This window comes from Pelobates fuscus, chromosome 8 (assembly GCF_036172605.1).
Source record: "Pelobates fuscus isolate aPelFus1 chromosome 8, aPelFus1.pri, whole genome shotgun sequence".
NCBI lineage: Eukaryota > Metazoa > Chordata > Amphibia > Anura > Pelobatidae > Pelobates > Pelobates fuscus.
Window position 1 is genome coordinate 4,710,813 of NC_086324.1, and position 14,103 is coordinate 4,724,915.

At 43.6% G+C, this 14,103-nt stretch overlaps 1 protein-coding gene across 1 annotated transcript in view; it reads right to left on the reverse strand.

The window, feature by feature from the left end:
- Window positions 1-777: 777 nt before the first annotated feature.
- LOC134571102 (glycerol-3-phosphate dehydrogenase 1-like protein) overlaps window positions 778-14,103 on the reverse strand; it is a 59,080-nt gene continuing 45,754 nt past the window's right edge. Inside the window, exons 7-8 of the mRNA XM_063429169.1 lie at window positions 5,036-5,142; window positions 778-1,995 (exon numbers count right to left, since the gene is read on the reverse strand). Coding sequence (XP_063285239.1) covers window positions 1,899-1,995; window positions 5,036-5,142 — 204 coding nt within the window. The 3' untranslated portion in view covers window positions 778-1,898. The remainder of the gene's footprint in view (window positions 1,996-5,035; window positions 5,143-14,103) is intronic.

Here is a 14,103-nt window from a genome sequence, read left to right on the forward strand (position 1 = left end):
TTTAGTTCTATGACAGTAAGAGGGTCGGAATACAGTCCCATGGAATTGCTACGTTTAGTGCGATGACAGTAAGAGGGTCGGAATACAGTCCCATTGAATTGCTACGTTTAGTTCGATGACAGTAAGAGGGTCGGTATACAGTCCCATTGAATTGCTACGTTCAGTTCTATGACAGTAAGAGGGTCGGAATACAGTCCCATTGAATTGCTACGTTCAGTTCTATGACAGTAAGAGGGTCGGAATACAGTCCCATTGAATTGCTACGTTTAGTTCTATGACAGTAGGAGGGTCGGTATACAGTCCTATTGAATTGCTACGTTTAGTTCGATGACAGTAGGAGGGTCGGTATACAGTCCCATTGAATTGCTACATTCAGTTCGATGACAGTAAGAGGGTCGGAATACAGTAAATTGCTACCTTTAGTTCTATGACAGTAGGAGGGTCGGAATACAGTCCCATTGAATTGCTACATTCAGTTCGATGACAGTAGGAGAGTCGGAATACAGTCCCATTGAATTGCTACGTTTAGTTCTATGACAGTAGGAGGGTCGGAATACAGTCCCATTGAATTGCTACGTTTAGTTCGATGACCGTTGGTATCCCGCTCTAGAGCGCTCGCTCCCCTTACTGAGCACGGCACCATCAATTAGTACAGCATAAAGCACACATTGAACACAGGATATGTCATTATTTTTTATGATCTGAGAAAGTAAAGTGAAGAATAAAAAAATAAAATGTATAAAAGACACATAAAAAGCATTTATATATATATATATATTTTTCCTAGCGCCACGTCCGCCAACTCTACTATCTTTAAAACTAAGATGGTGGCTGCCGTCTGATCTCCCACATTCTCTGTATCTACCGTCTGATCAGTGAGCTTACTATGCCAAGATCACTGTTACAGAGCACCTGCTTTACCAAGACACCAGTTTTACATCATGAGTTCAGTTCCCCACATTGAATGCAGAATGTATCATGTGCGTATGCCAGCGTATAAAATACAACATTGATTAACCGTCTAAGCTCCTCACCAATAACTTGTGCGTATTCAGCATTGATTAACCCTCTAAGCTCCTCACCAATAACTTGTGCGTATTCAGCATTGATTAACTGTCTAAGCTCCTCACCAATAACTTTTGCGTATTCAGCATTGATTAACCCTCTAAGCTCCTCACCAATAACTTTTGCGTATTCAGCATTGATTAACCGTCTAAGCTCCTCACCAATAACTTTTGCGTATTCAGCATTGATTAACCGTCTAAGCTCCTCACCAATAACTTTTGCGTATTCAGCATTGATCAACCCTCTAAGCTCCTCACCAATAACTTGTGTGGATTCAGCATTGATTAACCCTCTAAGCTCCTCACCAATAACTTGTGCGTATTCAGCATTGATTAACCGTCTAAGCTCCTCACCAATAACTTTTGCGTATTCAGCATTGATCAACCCTCTAAGCTCCTCACCAATAACTTGTGCGTATTCAGCATTGATTAACCCTCTAAGCTCCTCACCAATAACTTGTGTGGATTCAGCATTGATTAACCCTCTAAGCTCCTCACCAATAACTTGTGTGGATTCAGCATTGATTAACCCTCTAAGCTCCTCACCAATAACTTGTGCGTATTCAGCATTGATTAACCCTCCAAGCTCATCACTAATAACGCGTATTCAGCATTGTCCATATAATATTAATTATCGTGAAGGGGGAGCTCAGCGACCGCTTCGCAGAGCTATTTAAATACTTCCCTGAATGGCAATATGGTTATATCCTAAACCAAACGCTAAAATCTACGGCTGTTCTCGAAACCGAAAGCTGGCAAATCTAGAATTAAATCATATTAAAATGTGTGTTGAAGAGAGAGCGCCATGGCTGAAGTCACCCAGAATCCTTAGCGCTAGTAATGTTCTGGATGATTCTGTAGGCAGGAGATGAATGCCTGGATTGGAGAGCGCTCATAACAAATCTTATAGACGGCCACAAAGAGGGGAAACCTGTAAAGCAGAAAAACCTTATTAGATTTACACAGGGTTTTTTTTTTTTTTATATTATTTCTTATTTAACTTTAATCATACTAAATGTTCTGAATGGAAAAAACATCCAATTTGACCATTTTAAATTTATTTTGAAAACAATTGTTGTACACACTCAGCTAAATTGCCCACGACGTGCAAATTCAAGATGGGGGCTATTGGTGTCTGATGGAGAAGAAAAATGGATTAAACATTTAAGAATTTGGTTATTTATCAATAGCTTCATGTTCCTTGTAGCAAAGCACTACAGCTTAAAGCGGCACGGTCATGCCAAACTTACCTTTCTTTAATCGATTCCTCTTCCCGTCTGCTCTAGTTTTCTTTAAAACATAAGACAAAGTAGGGACTATTTGTTTTATGGAGGTTTCCTATGAGTGATCTTGCGATTCTTCCTGTCAGGATTTCTGAACGTCCTGTCACTTAGGCAGAACGCCGGCGAAACAACCAAATTTCGTCCTAACAGAATGAGAACAGTTTCTTCATGTTAGGACGCAATTTGGGACTTTGTTCGGATCGGAATTTCATTCGAATGAATGAAACTCCGATCCTATATGTGCTGTGGCTGCATCTTGCAGGTGCTTAGTAGATAGCTCCCTAATACCGTGGTAATTAAGGAGTTATCTACCAAAAGGCCAGTGGCGGGTGGGGGCCCTAAATGAAAATGGGGGGGGGCGCTATTGTCCTCCCACCCCTGCCCACCCATGAGTGGTGGGTGGGGGCCCTAAATAAAAATTGCGTGGGGACTTATTGTCCCCCCCCCCAGCCGACACGCATGAGCGGTGGGTGGGGGCCCTAAATGAAAATGTTAACCCTCCTCCAAGGTGACTAGGAGTCCCCAAGCCCCTTACCATTTGATGTCTTCTTTTTTCTGAAATCTTTTTTCAGGCCCCCAAAAGGCCAAATAAAAGTCCATCATATCCGTTGTACATTAAAAATAAAATAAAAAAACAGAGCGCAAAAAAATAAAACCCAGACGCTAAAAAATAATCCATCTTCACCAATGGAGGGCACGGCGCAGACTGAGGGGACTCCTAGTCACCTGGGGAGGGTGGGGGGTAAAAATTTCATTTAGGGCCCCCACCCACTGCTCATGGGTGGGGGCAGGAGGGCAATAGGAGTCGTCCCCCTCCCCCATATTTTTATTTAGGGCCCCCGTATAGTTTAATAGCCCCCACTCGCACAGCATGGTTTTGTTTTTTTTTGTTTTTGTTTTTTATAACAGTGAGCTGCCAGTACTGACATGCCCCTACTCATAGCGTGTAGGAGCAGAATTTACTAATACTAAGTAATCGGGGGGGGCGCCTGAGTTTTGTCCTGCCTAGGGCAGCACAAAACCAGGATACACCACTGCCACTATAGGCACCCAGACCACTTCAGCTCAATGAAGTGGTCTGTGTGCCAGGTCCCCCTAGTTTTAACCCTGCAGCTGTAAACATAGCAGTTTCAGAGAAACTGCTATGTTTACATATGGGTTAATGCAGCCTCTAGTGGCTGTCTCACTGACAGCCGCTAGCTGCGCCTCCGCGATTCTCACTGTGAAAATCACAGTGAGAAGACACTGACGTCCATAGGAAATCATTGAAAAATGCTTTCCTATGGACTGATTGAGCCAACGTCGGAAGAGAGAGGAGAGTCCCCAGTGCCGGGCTCCCTGCGCTGGAAAAAAGTAAGTGATTAACCCTTTCCTCCCCCTTCGGCCATGAGGGTAGGGGGGGACATAAAGACCCTATAGTGCCAGGAAAATGTTTGTTTTCCTGGCACTATAGTGGTCCTTTAATGATTAACTCCACCTCCATCTAATTCCCACGTATCCCGCTCACCGCCATCTAGTTCCCACATATCCCGCTCACCGCCATCTAATTCCCGCCTATCCCGCTCACTGACATCTAATTCCCGCATATCCCGCTCACTGACCTCTAATTCCCGCATATCCCGCTCACTGACCTCTAATTCCCGCATATCCCGCTTACCGCCATCTAATTCCCGCGTATCCCGCTCACTGACATCTAATTCCCGCATATCCCGCTCACTGACCTCTAATTCCCGCATATCCCGCTCACCGCTATCTAATTCCCACGTATCCCGCTCACTGACATCTAATTCCCGCATATCCCGCTCACCGCTATCTAATTCCCGCGTATCCCGCTCACTGACATCTAATTCCCGCATATCCCGCTCACCGCTATCTAATTCCCGCGTATCCCACTCACCGCTATCTAATTCCCGCGTATCCCGCTCACTGACATCTAATTCACGCGTATCCCGCTCACTGACCTCTAATTCCCGCATATCCCGCTCACTGACCTTTAATTCCCGCGTATCCGCATCACCGCTATCTAATTCCCGCGTATCCCGCTCACTGACCTCTAATTCCCGCATATCCCGCTCACTGACATCTAATTCCCGTGTATCTCGCTCACCGCTATCTAATTCCCGCGTATCCCGCTCACTGACATCTAATTCACGCGTATCCCGCTCACTGACCTCTAATTCCCGCATATCCCGCTCACTGACCTCTAATTCCCGCGTATCCGCATCACCGCTATCTAATTCCCGCGTATCCCGCTCACTGACATTTAATTCCCGCGTATCCCGCTCACTGACCTCTAATTCCCGCATATCCCGCTCACTGACATCTAATTCCCGCGTATCCCGCTCACTGACCTCTAATTCCCGCATATCCCGCTCACCGCTATCTAATTCCCGCGTATCCTGCTCACTGACATCTAATTCCCGCGTATCCTGCTCACTGACATCTAATTCCCGCGTATCCCGCTCACTGACATCTAATTCCCGCGTATCCCGCTCACTGACATCTAATTCACACGTATCCCAAGTATTCAGGCTGTATCGCAGCAGATTACCTGCATGGCTGGTAGGGTTTTACATACAGAGGTAATAAGGGGTTATACAATGTGGTTTTAAGCTGTGCCATAAGGGGATACATTAACTGCCGCAGGTGTACATGCCACGCAAGCTGTCACTGAATGCTTTATCGTACTTGTCAACCAGATCCTTCTGTTTCAGGATTTTGTAAACCTCGGCCGACGCCTGGGGGCCCTGCAACTTCTGCCCATTCAGCATCTCCTTCTCCAGCTCTTCTATAGACTGAAAATATTGAGGGGAGCATTAGTTATTATTAATATTACTTTCATGTACATAGCGCCAACATATTCCACAGCGCTTCACATTTATAAAATGGTGACATTTGATTACAACTAATTCACAGACAGAATATAACAGACACGAGGTGGAGAAGGAACTGCTCTAACAAGGTTCCAGTCTATGAGGAAGGGGTAAAGACACACAAGAGAGATAATAGCATGTCAGAGTGGGGAGGGATTGATGGATAAGATGCCTGTATTGAAATAAGCGTTAAACATGATGTATGGGAGACCCGAACAGGTAAAGAGAGTAAGCCGGGCTATGGAGGCGAGAGAACTGAAGAGGCAGTGAAATGGGAGAAACGTCACCCAGGAAGATAAGACCGGGAAGAGTCTGATGGCGCGGGGTAGTGAATACTAAAGGAAAAATCCTGCAGATGAGAGTTGATAATGTGACAACGGGCAGATATCAGGAAAAGGTTATTTGCAGAGTGAAGGGAATGAAAAGGAGTGTATTGGTTGAGTAAAGAGGAAATGTAGAGACAAGTAGAGTTGGTGAGGGCTTTGAATGGGATCCTGTAATGATTGGTAAAGGGGTGAGGTGTAGGAGTAGTGGTCAGTCAGGAAGATAAGCCCTGGAGAAAGGGGATGACATAACGACGTAGCACGTGAATATCAGGAGGTGGAGTGGGGTAGAACATGAGAGAGGAGAATAGAAACGCTGGCTGTTATAGGAAAGCAAAACCGCAGTGAATTTTGCCCCGTTTTTCCAGCTGAGAGGAACGGAGAGAGAACTGGAAAGAGACAGAGGAAAGGCTAAGCCCCGAACGCAGTGCCTGATAACATCAGACAAATAAAACCACCAGGTACACAAAACAAGAGGCAGGACCTAAACTGCCATAAAGCAGGCTGTGACGGACCGCCTGGCACCCCGACTAGGTGCCTCCGGCAATCGCTGCTTCCTAGTAATCCTTGAGTTCCATAAGCACTGCATCGAACACCATAACCACCGCAAAACGCCACAGCTTGGTTGGGGTCTCGCTGTCCTCCACCCTGGACCCAAGACCAAGATCCAGCTTCCAGTGGGTAGGCCTCTCCTAGTCCAGAGAGCAAAGCAGGCTGCTCTTACAGGAGCAATCGTTGTACGCCAAGGGAGTATAGTGATTATAGCAATCCCCAGAGTGAATATAGCTAATGGCAGCCATAAATGGCCTTATATGCAGGTCCCCATGCAAGAGGAACTCCACCCTGCACCTGAGAGTAGACTACAGCAGAAACACACACACGATTACATTGGCTCTCAGGACCAGGACACTCCAATACAAAATAGGCCAATCCCTCCCCTGTGCCTGAGAGATAATTGAGTCAGGAAATGTATTAAACTCAATTATCTCCAGGCATGGTAAACATACATTTTTACAAAACCCCCAAAATACTTTCAAACACACACAATCCCCACAAACGTTACTGTGGCGAAACCGACCTTGCCACTGAGCATTGGAGAAGACTGATTGCCAGCCTCCTGCCCTGCGACTATGGCCTGGGGGTGTATGGCCCTTTAAGAACCATCTGGGGACATATTGTGACTTTTGGGAACAATGCCCCTTTAAGACTATGTCCCCAGACCTTTAAAATACTTATACATGGCTTTTTCCCTTGTGGTTCGGTAATAGGAGCTTACCGAGCCATCCACTGTACAGGCGGACCGCCCAGAAGTGGAAGTGTGCAGGCAATTTACCTCCCAGGCTGGGAGCCTGCTGTAGGTAAATTGTCAACCGCTGGGGGCCGCCGTTCGCGCAAACCAACACGTGGCGGCGGCCATCTTTTTTCATTCAAATGCGGTCAGATGTGTGGAGCCAAATTCATGGAAATGAAAATCGGCTACACAGTGCCACGACCACCGCTGACCCTTACCTTCTCCTACACTGAATTTTCAGCCACAGACACTAAGTCCCTGTAACGGATCGACGGGCACCCCGACTGAGTACCTCCGTTGAAGGATGCTCCTAGCGCTTCCTGAGGACTCCAAGCACTGCAGCAGACACCACAACCACCGAACCGCAGAAGCATACGAATGCTCTCAAGCATATGAATGCTGTAAACAGCTGAACAGGAAAAGCATACAATCAGCTTACACTCCTGGCAATCAGCATACAATCCAATTTCCCCAATAACGAGACGACACTTCGTTTTGAGGTCAAGCAGAACTGACAGTACTGGCACATACAGCCTCTTTTATTCACAATACACAAACATAGTACTGCCCACAGGGTTTTGAAATACAACCAATCAATCCGTACAATACACACAGACATTCCCACACAAAATCCTCCCCTCTGCCTGTGATATGATTACTGAACACAATGGGTAATATAATTATCACAGGCAGAGAAATACAGTTTTTACAAAATATTAATAACTTCCAAAATATACATGCCATTCACATAAAACATACATTTTCAGAATAAGCATGCTTGAAATATACACATACTCAAAAATCAGGGTAATCGGTTCAGGGGTTAAAAAGTTAAGGGAAAGTCCTATTTGACCAAATGAAGCATGGCTTTTCTGCCCAAAACCAGTTCCACATAGTCTTCTATCCTGGAGATAATTGGGAAGTAATCCAATTATCTCCAAGGACAGAGGCAAAACTCCAATAGCCACATGGTAGCAAAATACAATAAAATACATAAAAATATATAACTGTGCAGCTATTGCATAAAACAGGTACATTCCCCCAGATAGCTTAGATCTGAGCGCACATTATGACTGAATGGCGCTCAGATTACATACATACAGTTCAATTGCCATGGAGCCAAAGTCTTTCACATAGTCTTTCGTTATACTAATGGGCTCCGTGGCATAGCTATCTGGGGTAACACTGCTCACATAGGGAAAGTACAGAATGACCCGGCTTTTGGGTCTTTGCAGGGGAAAATCAAGCATTTTAACATGGGGCCATAGTCACACGGCAGAAGGCTGGCAATCAGTCTTCTGCAATGCCCAGTAGCGAGGCTGGTTCCGCCACAGGAGTCTACGGTGGTTATGGTGTCGGCTGGAGTGCTTGGAGCCCTCAGGAAGCGCTAGGAGCATCCTTCAATGGAGGTACCCAGTCGGGGTGCCAGGTGATCCGTTACAGTTACATGCCCTGATAGCCCCGATCTGGGTGACCAACATATCCAAAAATCACCCAGATCGGTTCAGGGATTCAGGAATTTCCTGAAAGTCCTAATTTGACCGACCGCACGCATGGTCCCATGCCTAAAACAGTTCCAGAGATCTAGTTCGATAGTTTAAAAACCGAACAAACTACCGAACCTAGTCAATGTTCTCACCCTGGAGCTTGTTCACCTTGTTCGTGGGAACGTTTCCACCGAACAGTGCCCTTCTGAGTTGTGTCCAACCAAACGCAGGTGATCCTGGAAGTCCAGCGATGTTTGGGAGTTTCAGTATCTGAAAACAGTTCCATGAACTCAACGACCAAACACCGCTGTCTGCATTCGTGGGAACAAGATGGCCGCCACCTCGTGGTCGTTCATGCGAACAGCGGCCACCCAGATGAACACTTAGAACACTGCGGTGGAAAGGGTTACAAACTGTCAATTAAGCTTAACAAGCTCCCGGGTGGTCTATGGTTTGTGCAGCTGTTTGGGAACCGAACCATATAATCCCAATTGCATGAACAGAGCCTTTTTAAAGTATTTTTAGTCAGGTCTATTGCAGAGGGCCATAGTCCTGAGGCAGGAGGCTGGCAAGCAGGCCCCTCCAAGAACCCGTGAAGAGGTTCAGTTCATCACACAGGCATAAAAGAAGAAAAAATAAGGAAGAAAAAGGAGAGAAATATTTTAACTTGGAAAATAAACAGCAGAGAAATCCAGCAAACAAATCTTTGGCTAACTCTCACCAACAGAGGAAACTATAGTATAAAGCCAAGTACTTCTGTTATACTCTGTCTTATTCTTTTTGCCTAATTTTGCGTAATATGATACATTCTGATAAATTACTAATACATGTAAAAAGTTAACTGAGACATTGATTGAACTATCTATCTTGATAAGCTGAACAGAAGAACACAATATAAATATCATTAACCAATTACTAAAAGTCTCTTTCCTTATTGCCAATATTCAATTACCATAATTAACATAAAACTAATTATGGCTACAAAAAATGGAAATAAACAATAAAAAAAAAGGTGGTCGTTTTTTTTTTCACTCCAAATCAAAATAAAAATGTTGAAAAGAAAGATTTCCATAGAGACTCCAGCATTAGTCACTGGGAGCAATCAGACCCCAGCACAAAACATACCGAATGTTACTCAAGACGTTATTCAAGAGGACCTACAAGCACAAATCCAAACAATCTCTGATAAAATAGTGGAAGAGAGAATTACAAAAATTGACCCCCAATAAAAATCGACAAACTGGAGAGAAACCTGGCAAACATGGACGACAGGCCGAGAAGACAAACTTTAAGATTCTGGGGTATTCCCACGATAAACTACCGGAATTTCTATTACATTTGTTTAAATCAAAGGAATAAATAATCCCAGAAATTGAATACATCGTGGAAATATGACAAGGTGAGGGGGAACATAAGATGTAATTATAAGAATTGTAACACGTTGCACTATCACTTTATTATAAAGACACAAAGAGAAAAGGAGGAAGGGAGAGTAAAATGCAAGAATAAAATAATATGTTAAATTAATAAGGGGAGGCGGAGCCTGACCTCGGAGCTGCACAGACGTGCATGCCGCGAGCTCCTGCCGAGCGGGCGGAATTCGAGGCGAAATCAACGGCTACTGAACCCACAGCACAACCAGGGTGCTCTACCCACACTGAGGGAGCACCGCTGAACAAAATGATGCCTCACAGATGCCCGTCGGAACCGGGTAGCCGGCACGCCGTGTGCGGCCTAATGGCGATGGAGCTGGGGGGAGGCGGCCGCTCTCCCCAGGGCCAGACCCAACAATCGATGCTGATGTCTCCTATCCTCCCCCCCCCCTGGACCGTTGGGGGTTATCCCGGTCCGCACTGGAAGCCCAGCTCCCACCGGACCGCCACCGCATACCATGCATAGCGGACACATGGCAGAGCCCAGACCACACAAGATGGCGGAGGCCCCTATACAGACATCTCAAAACCCCAGCCAAACGCATGAGACAAACCTCGACTACTTTGACTCCAGGCTGGAGGCAATCTTCCAAGCCTTCTGGGACAAGCTGCAGGCAAGTACCACAATCACAGGAGGTATGAAGAGAGGCCCACTGGGGATGGCGACACAATATGCCATCCACCGTACCCCCAGGCAGGGAACTCACCCGCCGCATAGACCGCAAAAGCAGAAGATTCCTCGCCGCAAGCGGCGCCAAACACCTAGGAGACCCGGTCACACCACCTCTAGAAAGGATCCTGTCATAAGCCCTCAAGTCTGCAATTTCATCAGGTGGGCCCAAAACAAGGCCTGGGGCTGGAAAGCGACCATACCAGGCCCCTGCCCAGCAATTCCTCAGGACTACACTCACTACTTGTTTCCAAGTCTTGGCGTGGGCTGAGCGAGAGCTACTGGGACTAGGACTGACAACATGTTGCCTGCCATGGAGACACCCTATCGACAAGATCCTGACTTAATATTGAGACTCTCGTTCCCCATCCTCGGGCATAAGCTGAAGCAGGCTCACTACCTACGGCAGTGTCACCCTCATGGGACTAAACACGAACAGCAGCTGTTAATGAGGGGACCTCTATACCTAACCCATACATATCAGCCTACTCGTACCTCCTATATGCATGCACACTGCGGCTGTTTGATCTTTATGTTTTTATCGTTTTGTATTTTCTATGCTTTCTAGGTGCATCACATATTCTAATGCTGTATAGATACAAAGCCAGTGGTCTTTACCTTCACAAAATTTATTAATGTCTAGAAAAAAACTTTAAATAACTATCCAAGGCTCAGGGTTTAGACATATATGCAATCTTGAGTAGATCTCTACATAATTCCATGCCCATCTCTATATATGCTTAGAACGTAAGCAGCTCATTAGTGTGAAGGATTTCATGCAAACACCATAACCGAGCTGAACGTTACTATGTACCGTACCTTAAAAGCGCCACTCTTGATCTCTTGACAAACGTGTGCAGTTAGGCTGATATGCCTACTATGTAAATCTTAGCTAGTTAGGCAAAGCCTAATCGTTTTTAATCACCACTATGCACGTTGGAAGCATGGTCTGATCCTTGCTTTAAGCTAGTCGACCCCATCGTGACCAACACAATAGACATGCAACGCTAACCTGTACTTAATATGTTTATAAACTCAAAAATGTTTCTCTTGTTTTACCTAAAAAATGTGCTGTTTATCTCTGCCATGACCAAGTATGCCGTTGAAATGCCTGAAACCGCTGTTGTGGCGCTACAGGCTGCTCTATTATGTTTTCCAATGCACAAGAAAAATAAAGAATAAAAAAAAATAAAAAAAATGAATAAGGGGAGAAAGTGATTTAATCTATGTAAGCACTATCATATTGATCATAAGAAAGCAAACAGGATATAGTTGGTTTTTTTGTTTGTTTAGTTCTTTCTCTCACATATATATATATATATACACACCGGTTGTGTTAAAGTTAAAAAAAAACAAGAGGGAGCAACGGTCACACAGAAAGATAAATGTTTAGACTGAATTCCCTTATTCCTCTCTCCATCTCTCACGGCTTCTCTCTTTTTACAAATACTCTATAAAACATTAAATGCTTTCCCCTAGAATCATAATCCTAATTCAATATGCAAATGTTATTGTAATTCTAATCGAACTGTATTTTATATTAATTGCAATGGAAATGTTATCGAATCCTTTTATTTAGCAGTGATAACTCTCTTGTGGTTCATTCCACCCACTGTATGTCTTGGATACAAGGCATAGAGATCCTTTGACTTCTAAAGAGGGTTTATATTCCTGACGCACTGGTATATTATGGATCATAGACAATATGATCCACTGACTGGTTTTATTTTATTTTGGTACAAGATTGATATCATTTATTTTCTTTTTACTAGTTTTCTTCTCTTGTTGTTATTGTGTATCAGAGGAGATATTTGGGGAGAGTGGGCAGGCTGGAAGAAGCCTTTGGGTTGTTAAATGGTCAAATTGAGCTCAGTAAATGCGCAAGGTCTAAATTCAAACCAAAAAAGATCCCAAGTTTATAATTTCCTATTAAAAGAACACGTAGATATCGGCTTAATACAGGAGACAGATTGGAAAAAGATATTAAAACAAATTGGGGAGGCAAAAAATTCCCTCTGATACTACCCGCCTCTTATGAAAATAAAAAACAAAGAGGAGTAGCAATTATATTTGCTAATACAATACAATATGAACCAATTTATCAAGATCTTGACCCAATGGGCCGATATATGATTATCATCTGTAAATAAATAACAAAACATATACTTTGCTCAATATATATCTACCCAACGTCTCTCCTGTAAGCTTTTAAAAAGCTATTTTAAAAGGTATTTTAATTATCGCTGGGGACTTCAACTATGTATTAGACACCAACATAGACAAGAAATTATTAAATAACTGTAAAATAAATAAAAATTTAGTCAAACATTCGAAAGAGCTAACAAGATGTCTTAAAAGAACACTATAGGGTCAGGAACACAAGCATGTATTCTTACCACTATAGTGTTAAACCCACCATCTAGCCTCCCTTCCTCCCTAAATATAGTAAAATTTTACTTGTATTCAAGTCTGCAGCTGCAGGCTCTGCCCTTGTCTGCCTCTGGCCTGCCTGCTTACTGCTGACATTCTCAGAAGTGGAGGTCTGAGCCAATCACAATGCTTCCACATAGGATTGGCTGAGTGTCTAGGAGGCAGATCGGGGCAGAGCCCAACACAAGTCAAACACAGCCCTGGCCAATCAGCATTTCCTCAGAGATACATCGAACCAATGCATCTCTATGAGGAAAGTTCAGTGTCTGCATGCAGAGGGTGGAGACACTGAATGTCAGTCACACTGTGCAGAACTGCCCCAGGAAGCACCTCTAGTAGCCATCTGTGGAGTGGTCAGTGAAGTTATCACTAGGCTGTAATGAAAACACTGCATTTTCTCTAAAAATAACTGTGTTTACTGCAAAAAGCCTGAAGGGAATGATTCTACTCACCCGAACAAATTCAATAAGCTGTATGCCGTACATTAAGCTGTATAGTATACCATACAATAAGCTGTACACTGCACAATAGGCAGTATGCCATACATTAAGCTGTATAAAATACAATACGCTATAGTTGTCCTTGTGACTATAGTGTCCCTTTAATAATTATGACCGATATGATAGCTGGAGAACACTATATCCATCGGAGAAAGATTTCACCTATTTTCAAGAGTTAATTTGTCATACTCTAGAATAGACATGATTTGGGGGAACCTCTCTCTGAGGCAAGGAGTCCAAAACTGTGAATAAAAGAAAATATATGGTCTGACCACAGCATTGTTCATATAAAATTTAAAAAAAAAACTAATATTTCTATAAAGAAAGCCCTCCATGGAGAATTAACGATTGGCTTTTAAATAAAACTGAAAACTTAGAAAGTATCAAAAAAGTAATAACTAACTTTCTACACGAAAATAACACAGCAGACACATCACTAATGAATACTTGGTGCACTTCTAAAGCAGTGGTAAGGGGACATCTAATTAAATTTAACGCAATATTCAAAACAAATTAAAAAAAAAACAGCCAACGACTTAACCTCTCCAACGGTCCAACTGTCCAATCTCTCTCAAAAAAAGAATTACATCCTTCGTATGAAACTTTTTCACAAATATTAAAAATTCAAGGAGAAATCAAAGAAATTAAATTTAAAAAGACTATAAAAACTTGGAGAGACTCAAAATGTAATATTATGCAAAAGGAAATAGCGCAGACAAGATTCTTTCAAATAAATTAAATAAAAAAAG